This window comes from Pipistrellus kuhlii, unplaced genomic scaffold (genome assembly GCF_014108245.1).
Source record: "Pipistrellus kuhlii isolate mPipKuh1 unplaced genomic scaffold, mPipKuh1.p scaffold_m20_p_12, whole genome shotgun sequence".
In the NCBI taxonomy this organism is placed as follows: Eukaryota; Metazoa; Chordata; class Mammalia; order Chiroptera; family Vespertilionidae; genus Pipistrellus; species Pipistrellus kuhlii.
The window spans coordinates 15415562-15428733 of NW_023425427.1; the positions used below are offsets into that span (position 1 = coordinate 15415562).

Here is a 13172-nt window from a genome sequence, read left to right on the forward strand (position 1 = left end):
ATTTACTATTATCTTTTCAAGTAAATTATTTTTACTTTATGAAAGGTTAAAATGAAAACCACTGACAGCTTCAATTTGTATGTATGTTTTTTAAACTTAAAAAAAAAAAAAAAAAAAGCATTAAAAACATTATTTTAAAAGAGTTACCAGTCAAAAATTCCTGGTACTATATGGATAAGACTCAGCATAAGGAGGTTTCTTACCTGAGGTACATCCTCTTCCTGAGTTACACTTACAAAATTTTCGAACATAGCAACCATTGATGGGGCTGCAATGACGTGACAATTCACAAGATCAGATAAAAAACGAACCTGTTGGAGAAAACAATTTCTACTAAATTGAAATGTCCCTTATAATAACTACAAAACAAACTTGGAAGGTGCAAGCCACAGGTCTAAAAAATGAGCCCAAGGGCCTAATCTAGTCTGTTTTTATTTATGTTTTTTTGTTTCTTTCATAGCCTATGGACTAAGGATAATTTTCACATATCTAAATTCTTGAAAAAGATCCAAAAGAATACTTTGACTTACATAAATTATATAAAATTAAATTTCAGTGTCCACAAGTAAATGTTTACTGGAACACAATCATACTCATGTGTTTACATATTGTCTATGGTTGCTTCTGTGCTACAATAGGAGAGCTGAGTAATTGTGTCTGAGATCTTATGAAGGACAGGAATCTATAGGTTTCCATTCTATAGGTTTCCATTTATAGGTTTCCATTCTATACTATACGAAAAGCCTAGACTGTGATATTCTAGCTTCTTCAGTGTATAATCTTTTTTAATGGCTGTGATGCTGCAAAAACCAACAGATGTAAAGAATCACATATTACAGAGAGAAGAACTAGGATTAAGAAACTATTGAATTTGGTAATGAACTATGTGGTACCTTTAAAGAAAACAGTTTCAAAAGAGCAAGTTATTGTGATGAGTATGGAACTGTATTTCAAGAGAAATGACAAATTATTTTATGATAATTCAACTCCATCCCTGTCGTTTCTTTTTAAAAAAAATATATTTTTATTGATTTCAGGGAGGAAGGGAGAGGTAGAGAAAGAAACATCAATGATGAGAGAGAATAATTGATCGGCTGCCTCCTGCATGCTACAACCCCCAACCTGAACATGACCAGAATCGAACCTGGAACCCTCCATTCTGCAGGTCGACGCTCTCTCCACTGAACCAAACCAGTTAGGGCAATCCCTATCTTAATGTACCAAAACCAACCAAACAAAAAACATACCCCCCCCCTCCCTTTAAAAACCTCATAAAACTTACCAAATACACAGCTTCGTTATAACTGTTTGCTTTCAAAGATTCTTTAAGTTGACGAATCATGGCTTCTACAAATTCTCCACCAAAGTTGTAATTCCTGGCATTCAGCAATCCAACTAATGTTGTATAAATTGTCAACTTCTCAGGTAACAGACGTGCACTGATTTGAAAACCCAGTACAAGAAGAAAACCCCAAGACAAGCATTGTGTTAAGTTGCTGAATTTTGTATTACATAAACCTTTTATCATTTTATGAATTTGGGAACAAGATTACTTTGGCTGTTTTCAAAACTACTTCAGAAAAGGCATACATTTTGAAAAGAGTTGCCAACATGGCCCCCACAATTTTTCATTTTAATTCTAATTAGTTAATCCAAGAGTTAAAAAAATAATGCACTATAATTATGAAGTTGCCATATAGAAAAAATATATAACCAGTTTTTATTCCAACATTTTTAGTGCAATTGAATAGCAATTCCATACAAAGGTTTCATGGTAAAATATCTGGGAAATACAAGGTCAAAAAATTTCTTTAATGCAGAATCATTAAGGGGGAGATTCAGCATTTCTAAATTTAGCTAACCAAATGTCGTAACATCAGAATGCCATTTTGAGAAACACTACTCAGAACTAAAACTAATTTCAAACAAGCTTCTACAGTTAAATTATTGAATTTTTAAATTTTAAAATGGTACTCTGATATAGTAAATTTCTTTATCCCAGTTTGCTTACTCCAAGTGTGTTAATTTTCATTAAAGTTATTTGAAAAGAAGAAAAAGAGGATTACAGTAATAAACATTTGGAAAAAGCAAATGTTACTTCCTAATTTAGACAACCTTTAGAAATTAGCTAAAAAAGAAAAGCAACTAGGAACTCATGATCATTCAGATTCTCATCTATTTTTTCCCGTTTTTCTAAGGTACCTAATCTTTCCATTGATAGTAATCCTTGCACTCCTAAAAAAGTCATGACTCATCTGAGTCTAAGCATAAATCTACTCCATTCTAATGAATGCTTGCAAAATAGAAGACATCTTATGGGTAACTATAGCAAACTGATTTTTCTTAGTTTCTTAGTCTAAAAACATACCTTCTTGAATACTAACTGGATTCCTTTGAAAAATTATAAGTGAAATTTTTACTTTATGAGAGGTTAAATGAAAACCATTGACAGCTTTAATTTGTATATACTTCTTTTTTTAAAAAGCTATAAGCATGAAAAACATTTTAAAATAACTGAAATGACAACTTATAAGTCACCTTCATAATTCAATAATACCTACATAATTTATAATATATAATAATAAATGCATACTCTGCTAATTAGACCAGACATCCTTTTGGAGGTCCTTCCTGACCAAGCCATGGTGGGCAGGGGCAGAGGCAGAGGCAGAGGCAGAGTTCGTGCACCGGGCCTCTAGTTTCACATAAAGTACAAAGATCCCTTAATCCAAAAGTCATAGCTACTTCTTTCAAGGCATATGATCCAGTCTGTTTGAGAGATGAAAAAGTCTAGATTGCTAATTCCACCACTAGGAGAGACTGTTTCATGATTCCACACTAGACTTTTCTCACTTCAATTTCCTCACAGATTAAATGCTGATACTCATTCTAGCTAATCTAACTCAGAAAGACTATGCCTAATAATACTTCAAAAGCTTCTCAGCCTTCCAAGAATTACTTTGATTAATTCTCAAATTTGGTAAAATACAAGTTAAATTCTATTATATATACTTAAATGTACATGCTTAAAAGAAAATCTCTGAATGTGAAAGTATCTACTTCCTCACTTAAAAACAGTTAACTCAAGTGATTCTCAGGTTGCAAGAAACAAAACATAAGGAAAATGCTCAATTTTAGTTCTATCTATCTCTGAGAAAAAGAGTTAACCAAAGGCCACAGGCCACTTCATTTGTACAAATTCCCCAATAGGAGGAAAGCTGATCACATATAGAACATACACATTTTTTAACATTTCCCAAAGCATTTAAGAGTAGATAATACATTATCACCTGGATTCATAAATCTTTTGCATACATACACTGTACAAAGAAGCCTTAAGATCTTGCTCTTGTAGTTAGGAATATCAGCTTCCAAAACACCAGCCAAGCCTTCCAGGTTGCTCTCCAAAGAGCAGGCACTCTGTGGAGAACAGCATATTACATGTCTGTCAAGTACTTAACAAGTAGTAAGTTAAAATTTTCTAGGTGATCGTAAAAAAAAAAAAAAAAAAAAAAATTAAAGTGTTACACATACAAGGCACTAAGACCAGTTTAATATAAATCAATTCAGGTAGTTACTGTTTTTTAGAAATTCATGAGAAGTGAATGAGTGAAAATTTAAAAGTAAGCAGTCCAAAACAGAGTAATTATTAGAAATTAGGACATCACGGGTCTATTCTATTTCTCTAATTCACTTCCTATATGACACTAGGCAAATTACCTTAAGTACCCAGGATTTATTTGGCTCATTTATATACTGAGAGACTATTCCCTAAAACGTCTTAAGACTCATATTTGATGAAAAGTGCTAAAAACATTTATTCTCAATTATTTGCATCTCAATGTTTTAAATGTGCATACTCTGAGATATAGAGGTGTGGCAATACATACAAACTTTCCCTAAAACAGACCAAAGTACTGTCAATTACAACCCTAAGTCCATCACAGTTTGTACCTATTTTGGTGCATACCTTTTCTCCTACTTTGCATATTAAAGATTCCAAATGATCTTCAGTTTCATTTGCATCAGAGGTCTTTCTCCTTTTGTGAGGTTGTCCCCCTGTTTCAACAACATAAAAAATTAACATTATGTGATAAATTCGCTGTCACAAATTTCACTTAACTTTTTAAATGCTATACTATAGTCCTTTTTCTACCAGAAGCCCTACTTTTTACATATAGTAAAAACTCTTAACTGGTCCTCCACTTCTCAAATTAGGCTGGATTAACTAACAGTTTCCATACCCAGGGCTACTATAATACTAGGAGGCATCGTTTATGTTAAATTTTGTGTAAAAGGTGCCCCACAAGCGATGTGATGAATGCAGCAGCCCTCTGCATTTTTGCGCATGGACAGGAATGGTGCTATCCACTGGCAGACAGAGCACTGTCTAACATCATGTATTGTTACTTCCCTTCTTTACATTTGAGTTGTTTATTGTTCCTCAATTGCCTATTCTTAAAACTTGTTAGTGCTAGCAATATTCATTGTAATAATAAAATTATTATGTAAGCTGATAAAATATGGTGCAAAACCAAACTGAAGCTTTGAAAAGACTCGATTAGAAAATAAAGCTTTTATATTAGGAATGAAGAGGAAAACGTCAATAGATGAGAAAAGGAGAATAAAACATTAGAATTCCTCACAAGCTTTACAAAAATCTGAACTCTTAATTCTTCAATTAATAGTTTTGCTTCTGTATACCACACAGCACTAAGGTACAGTTTACTCCAAGCAATGGGAATTATACAATTAGACATATATACTCAAAGAAAGTCCTCAGCACTCTACCAAGTAATTGGTGGGGGAAAAGTATGTGTTTTATAATTCCATGATTTAATTTTTGATCCTATCCCCCCTTCATTTCTCTCTAAAAATCAGGATTAAAATAAAACCATAATATACTGATCTCATGTTCTTTTGTGGAATAACATACCATACACTTAAAAATTTAAAACGAATATTGCTAAGTATGGTACATAAATGCTGATGCTACACATAATGCTGGCTAGTCTCCCAATTAAAAACATTTTTTAAATGTTTCTGATTTTTAGTGAGAGAAAGGAAGAAGGTTAGAGAGATAGAAATATCATCAACCTGTTGCCTCCAGCACACCCCCCATCTGGGATCAAGCCCACAATCACGGCATATGCCCTGACCAGAATCAAACCAGTAACCTCTTGGTTCCCGGGTCAATGCTCAACCACTGAGCCACACCAGCTTGGTTATAATTTAATTTTGAACTTCCAACAATTAGATTATTAGATAGCATATAGACAGAGAGCAGTAGTCTGTAACTGTGTTAGGGATCTGTATTAGTAATGAAAATCTGCAGTTGGATATATGATTACCCAGAAGCAAGTTATAACATAACTTCAATCTTCTCCAAACTTGTATGGCCTAAAGAACTAAGCCATTTTTACAAAGTTCATAATCACTTGCCATGGGACCATCTGGCTTGAAATATATGGTGATTATCATAAAACACAGCATTTGGCTATTTGAAGCTTGGGGTGTTAAAGTTGCTCAGTGACTGAAATGATCATAGTTTTGTATCCTCTTAAATGTTATACTGAATAAAACCAATTTATTACTACCCAGGTAGGATCAAATGTAAAGACTCCTCCACCCTTTAGTCATCGTTATGATCTGGCTTAAATAACCACTGAATATAATTTTGAAGAGATAATGCCATAAAAAAAATACAATATGCATGCAGTATGACAGCTGAGATATATTCTTGGGAGACATCTTCCTGTGTAAAGTTGTGGACATGTGTGGCATTCTGAGATCAGCGACCTTGATTCTTTTGGTTAATCCTCACCCAAGGATATTTTTTCCATTGATTTTTTAGAGAGAATGGAAGGAGGGGGAGACACACAGAGAGAGAAACATCGATATGAGATACGTACATCAACTGGTTGCCTCCCATGGATTGAGCCTGCAACTTGAGGTATGTGCCCTTGACCGGAATCAAACACACAACCCTTCAGTCCACAGGCTGACACTCTAACCACTGAACCAAACCGGCGAGAGTATGACCTTGAATTTTAAGTATACATCATACCTAAGTCATAAGATCTATAAAGGTTCCACTATCTGGAGAGCCAACTTTCATTCAAAGGTCTTCTATTTCTAGGATTCATTCATTGAATAAAAGTTGCCTATTTAATGCAATGTTTATGTAAATTATTAGGCAGGACATTAAAAATAGCATTCTCCTAGAGCAGTGGTTCTCAACTGGGTGAAATTTTGCTCCTCAAGGGTCATTTGACAATTGCTGGAGACGATTTTGGTCATCACAATTTGGGGAGTGTTTCTAGTATCAAGTGGGCAGCCAGTGATTCTGCTAAATATTGTATATTACACTGCACTGGGCAACTCCCAACCACAAATAACCCAGCCTGATGTTGAAAAATTCTGTTCTAGGAGCAGAATGCTAATAGTGTTCCTTGGAACCAGATTCCAATAAGGTTGGGAGTATGTACAGGCTGAAAAATTAGCTGAATGAGAGCAGTTTGTTGTTGTTTTAAACTTTAACCACTGCTGTCTTCTTTCTGCCCCATCTACTTTGCCAATCCTTTATTCCAAAACTTCCTTAAATTACCTATCCAGCTGGCTTATTCCCATACCAGTTTGAAATCATACCCTGGTTTTTAAAGCAACCCTCCTCACCCTTTTGGATGTTTGAAAAGGAGGAAATGATGCTGTAGGGAGAGAAAGCAGGATTTACAAAGAAAAGCAAGATAATGCAAATACACATCCTATATCTTATATCTGAACTACATCTCTTTATTTCTCTTCTTCCCATTTTGACTATATCAAAAAACTAATTTATTGTGGAGAATGAAAAGAGGATATATTGAGACATTATCACCTGCTATTGAAGAGAATATGAAGGGAGGGGATAAATTACAGACAAAATTTGAACTCATAGACAATAACAGGATATTGAAATGTAGAAGAGAACATGGATGACAAGCATGGGGAAGTAAAATAAAACACCTTAATTAAGAATAAAATTTGGGGAATTAGCTGAATGTCTTCACATACCCTCAAGAAAACATATTTATGCCTGCCTAGTGTTTCTCAGTGGTTGAGCGCCAATCTATGAACCAGGAGGTTCACTTTCGATTCCCGGTCAGGACACATACATGACCAGGTTGTGGGCTCGATCCTCAGTGGGTGGCATGCAGGAAGCAGCTGATCAATAATTCTCTTAATTGACATTTCTATCTCTCCCTCTCCCTTCCTCACTGAAATCAATAAAAATATAGTTGAAAACAAACATTTATGGTAGCTCCCAAAGCAAGAATGGATTTTATATTAAAATGTAACTATGTAGCAGTTTTGCAATGTAAAGTTACATATTGCCACTTCACTCAGACACCCGTGGCTAGTGTAGAAGGGATGCAGCAATTTTCTATTAAACCCATCTAAAAGGATCTTGGTAAACCAAATAATTTCCCCCCCTGTAAGGTGATTCTAATTTTATATGAATAGGTTGTCCTATACATTATGTCTTTATTTAGAATTTTAGAATTAGATACACTATAAGAAGTTTTAGACCAACAAGGTCAGAGAGAAAGTAATGTAACAAAAACCTACAAGGTGAAAGGGAAAAATAAAGTACCTTGATCTTGCAGCTTTAAAGCAGAGGTAACCATCACTTCTGAAACAAGCTATACTTCTCCTGAAAGTAACAAATCCCTTCACTTCTATTCATTTTATTTTTCTACTAGTGTCCTAGTGCACAAATTCATGCACATTGAAAGGAAATTAATTAAGAGAAATATTTTAATATTGCTATTCGCATCTTGCTAATGAAAATTAAGTAGGATTTTACCGAGTCTCTGATCTACCTACTCTAGGACTTCGGTGAGGATCAAATGAGATGAGGCACATGAAATCGCTTCACAGACATTTGGTTACAGTGTGAAATGTATCCAACTGGCTATAAAGCAAGTAGTGTTCCTGAGCTGAAGAAACTGTAAGGAGGCTAGTAGCTAGGGAGAAGAAGCCAGGCATTGCTATGTGATATCATTACCCGGATGGTTGGACACTTAGTATATTAGCCTTTTATATAGATAGGTAAGTAAAAAACAAGTTAGCCTAAAGGATAAGGATCTAATTCTAAGTAATTAAATGGGGCTAATGTGGGTTTTTGGCTAAGATTATGGACAACTTAAATACTTTCTTAAAAGAACAAAATAATGTATCCTATGCATATCTTATAATAACTGAAAAGTTTCAGAAATACTCTTAAAGAGATAATAAGAATAAGTCAGAATTAGCACTGGACCAGTATCCATACACATTTTCACTTGGACTTCTCTTTCTTTGTCTATGAAATGACCTATAAGTGAACTTCATTGGTATAGTTTCCTGCTTCACTGGATCCTGGATACTTTAGTCTCAACACAGAGATACAATTTTTTTTAAAAAATAAATATATTTTTTATTGGTTTCAGAGAGGAAGGAAGAGGGAGAGAGAGACAGAAACATCAATGATGAGAGAGAATCATTGATCGGCTGCCTCCTGCACGCCCCCTATTGGAGATCAAGCCTGAACCCCAGGCACGGATCCTTGACCAGAATCGAACCAAGGACTCTCCAGTCCACAGGCTGACACTCTATCCACTGAGCCAAACCAACCAGGGCCAGAGATACTATTTTAAAATCAACTTCTATGAGCTGATCCTCTGCTACTTCTCTGATCTTACCCCCTATAACTCCCTCACTCCACAGAGTAACGCTGGTTTTCTTGTAGTTTTGTGAATAAGACAGGAATGTTCTAGCCTTAAGGCCTTTGCGTTTGTTGTTCCCTACCACTGCTTTCTCCCATAGAGCAATCTAGTTTGCTCCCTTACCTTCTAAAGATGCTATTCTAAAGTTTTTTTTAATAATATATTTTTATTGATTTCAGAGAGGAAGGAAGAGGGAGAGAGAGAGAGAAACATCAATGATGAGAGAATCATTGATCGGCTGTCTCCTGCATGCCCTCAATTGGGGAACAAGCCAGCAACTTGGGCATGTGCCCTTGACTAGAATCAAACCTGGGATTCTTTAGTCCACAGGCTGCTCTATTCACTGAGCCAAACCAGCTAGAGCAGTGGTCAGCAAACTGCGGCTTGCAAGCCACATGCAGCTCTTTGGCCCCTTGAGTGTGGTTTTTCCACAAAATACCACGGCCTGGGGGAGTCTATTTTGAAGAAGTGGCGTTAGAAGAAATTTAAGTTTAAAAAATTTGGCTCTCAAAAGAAATTTCAATCATTGTACTGTTGATAGTTGGCTCTGTTGACTAATGAGTTTGCCGATCACTGAGCTAGGGCAACATGACGTTCTTAAAGAGGCTTTCACTGAGCGACCTATATAGAAAACACAGCATTTTACAACAAAAAGTAGATAAACAATCCAATCAAAAAATGGGCAAAGGATCTAAATAGACAATTTTCAAAAGAGGACATTCAGAAAGTCAAGAGACATATGAAAACATGCACAAAGTCACTAATCATCTGAGAGATGCAAATCAAAACAACAATGAGGTACCACCTCACACCTGTCAGAAGGGCTATCATTAACAAATCAACAAAGTGCTGGAGAGGATTTGGAGAAAAAGGAATCCTCGTGCACTGTTTTTGGTAATGCAGACTGGTGCACCAGTTTTGGAAAACAGTATAGCGTTTCCTCAAAAATTTAAAAATGGAACTGCTATTTGATCCAGTAATACCACTTCTAGGAATATATGCTAAGAAAACAGAAACATCAATCAGAAAGGATATATGCATCCCTATGTTCATAGCAGCACAATTTACAATAGCTAAGATTTGGAAATGGCTTAAATGCCCATCAGCAGATGAGTGGATTAGAAAACTATGGTACATCTACACAATGGAATACTATGTTCCTACAAAAAAGAAGGAATTCTTGCCATTTGCAGCAGCATGGATGGAACTGGAGAGTATTACGCTAAGTGAAATAAACCAGTCAGTGAAAGAAAAATACCACATGATTTTACTCATTTATGGAAAATAAAGAACATTATAAACTGATGAACAAAAAGGTAGATACAGAGAAGCATTGAACAGACTGTCAAATTACAGTGGGAAGGACTTGTATGCAAGTATATAAGCATAACCAATGGACGCGATGAAAGACGGTGTGTGTGTGTGTGTATGTGTGTGTGTTTGTGTGTGGAAGCTAATGGGGGGGAGGGAAGGAGGAGACATATGTACTACTATTTGTAATACTTTAAACAAACAAATTTAAAAGAAAAAAACAAAACACAGCAACTCCTTCCCCACAGCAGTCTCTGCCCTCTTTAACTTAGTTTTATTTACCCCCGTATGACTTATTGTCATGATACACTATACTTTACTTGATTGTTTTCTTTCTTTATATTGTTCACTGCTGTATTGCCAGTAGTTAGGACAATGCTTGGCACTGTTGAATATTTGTAGAATAAATGATTATACCTCATCAAATATATGGAAAGTCATGGCAATCAATGCCTAATTAAGAGCTGACAATAATCCAGAAATGCTCTGATGTATCTTCTATTAAGCTATAATATAATAACTCAGCTTATGCCGAAACCGGTTTGGCTCAGTGGTAGAGCGTTGGTCTGTGGACTGAAGGGTCCCAGGTTCGATTTCGGTCAAGGGCATATACCTTGGTTGAGGGCACATCCCCGATGCGGGGTGTGCAAGAGGCAGCTGGTCGATGTTTCTTTCTCATCGACGTTTCTAGCTCTCTATCCCTCTCCCTTCCTTTCTGTAAAAAATCAATAATAAAAAAAAACAACTCAGCTTATAAGAACATAGCCTATAATATTTAAGCTTCTAATATTTTTAATTAAAAAAATTAATAGATGCTCAACTAAAACAAAAGTATATAAAACACTTGATTCTGATCACTGGTTAGGGTAAGCCCTAGCTAATCATTACACAAATTGTGGCAATTTACAAAAGTTCCAGATTTGATGTAGTAACCAAGTCTATAAACTGCCCCTCCATTACTAAATTATCTGCCATAGTAAACTTTGATTAAGTAACTCCTTATTTTACTTCCGAGGTTCCTGCAACAAGACCCTAATGGACAATGACTTAGCTGGTATTAAAAGAACTAACAAGAAAATTATGCCAGCATCCCAATAACCAAAGCAAAAGTTGCATTTTTACATATTCAAATCCAATTCTCCAAGTTGCCTCCTGGAAACATTTTCTCCCCCAATAGGTTTACTCTGGAAGGGAGAAGAAGGAATGGAGAAAAGGAAGTATAAGAAAAGCAAAGAAAATGAAATAATTTTAAAGGCTCAAGTTCTCTAAACCCCAAGCATATTAGTTTTTAGATTAATCAAATTCAAAGCATAAGAAAACTATATTTTCTGTGCCCTGAGAGCCCATGTAAAAAAAAAAAAAGTATGAGCATACTGTGCAGTGAAGAGCACCCTGGACCTGCGCTCAGTATCTAAGCACTGCCAGCTGTGGCTCCATGTTAATTACAGGAAAACTCTAGATCCTAAGGTGTCAGGGGAGGACTGCTTAGCCGTGCCCAAACCGCTTAAGGGTCTAGCTGAAATCTGTAGTTTCGTTGATTTAGTTAACCGCACCAACATTCAAGGGGAGAAATATGTTAGTGTAAAAAATTAATTCAATTAATTTTTAAATTATTTTTTCTTACATCATTGACATCTGCCAATGTTTACCACTTCTTAAGCATTAAAAAGTGATAAAATAGACATTATCATATGCCATTCGTCACATGTATTATTTCATTTAACCATTACAAACCAGTCAGCGGTATGTATCATCTTCTATTGTATATTATAGACTAAGGTTAAAAAAAAGGTGATATAACCTAGGCAAGATCACAAAATAAATGGTAGAGTCTAGCTTTAATCTTAAACCCTCGATTCCAAAGTCTGCCCACTTAACCACTACGCTACATTCTTTTCAAAGAATATATTAAAAATATTAATAGAATCAGGTTTTCTGGATGTGTGGTCTTGACTGATTATGTAATGTGAGCATCTTCTTTTTCTGTTTTTAACGAACACAATTATTCTTGGCTTTTATGATGCACCATGATCTCCATGAGCACAACCCTCCAAATGGAGACGACAGCCCCCGATCCAAATCTCTCAGAGCCCTCCAGGTAGTTTGTTTCCCGGCAGCCTCTCACACCAGGGAAACACAATGACAGCCAGTTCAAAATCTAACTTAACTGCACGCATCTGCTAATTAGCGACCCCTTGGGTGTGGATAAGGGATCTCTTTCCCCGCAGCTGAAAAGAAGGCAAATCCAGAGTGACCGGTAAGGGAGGGAGAAAGCATAGACGCAACAGACCTTTCGGTCCCTGCTTTGTTCCTTCCCCTTAGGAATCTCCCAGTTTGAGGGTCAAAAAAACGAGAGCCTGGGCCTCGAGGGTGGCCGTCACTGTCCCTAAGAGGCGGCCGCACAGACACAGGTGTGCTCCCCTCCCCGTTCCGTGGGGCTGAGGACCACATCCAGAAAAGTCGTTAGAGACGTGGGGGCCCCCAAGGCCTCCCATCAGTCAACGACTAGAGGCGGGGAGGGAGCAAGAGCTTTTCACGAGTCGCCAGGCCACGCTCCCGCGGTGCCACCCGCCCCCTCTCCGCGGGAAGGCTTCCCTCGAGACCCAGACACCAAGGAAGCCAAGCCTCGGCCCCCCACCTGGGCGCGGCCTCGGCGGCCGGGCCCACGGCACTCACCGTCGTTCTCGTCTCGGTGCCGCCGCCGCGACATGCCGCACGTCTCCGCGCCGCCGAGCCTGGCGGACGGGCGGGAAGCAGCGAGGGAACCGTCGGAACGCCGGCCGGCGCGAGGGCAGCGGGAGGCGCGCGGGGAGGCCGGCGCGCAGGCGCACTCGCGCGCTCGGGCTCCCGGAAGCGCGAGGAGGGGTCGCCGGGCGGACGCGGCGGGCCGGTCTAGGAGCTCCCCAGGCCGCGGGCTTCAGGTCCGCACGCAGCCGGCCCCTCGTGCTTCCTCCAGCGGCTCCCCTCCCCCGCCACTCGCTCCAAGTCCTTCCGGGGCCACGTAGATAGCGGCACCGCTTCAGCCCAGCCACGGGCCCGGGACGGCGAGCTAAGCTGGGAGGCGGGCGGTGCGGGAAGGACGCTGCAGCCCCCGCCTCAATTTCAGACCCTCTC

General features: G+C 38.0%; 1 protein-coding gene across 6 annotated transcripts in view; it reads right to left on the reverse strand.

Annotated features, from left to right (window-relative positions):
* Positions 1–13172, reverse strand: part of NCBP1 (nuclear cap binding protein subunit 1) — a 44622-nt gene that overhangs the window by 25001 nt on the left and 6449 nt on the right. For 2 of the 6 annotated variants that reach the window (XM_045579973.1, XM_036433254.2), the window contains exons 1-5: positions 12735–13160; positions 3971–4059; positions 3320–3420; positions 1283–1439; positions 204–311 (exon numbers count right to left, since the gene is read on the reverse strand). The exons of 1 other annotated variant lie outside the window; for it this stretch is intronic. In XM_045579973.1, coding sequence (XP_045435929.1) covers positions 204–311; positions 1283–1439; positions 3320–3420; positions 3971–4059; positions 12735–12768 — 489 coding nt within the window. In that variant the 5' untranslated portion in view covers positions 12769–13160. Of the gene's footprint in view, positions 1–203; positions 312–1282; positions 1440–3290; positions 3421–3970; positions 4060–12734; positions 13167–13172 lie in introns of those variants that run through there. 3 more of the 6 variants (XM_036433256.2, XM_036433255.2, XM_036433257.2) reach the window with 3 other exon arrangements.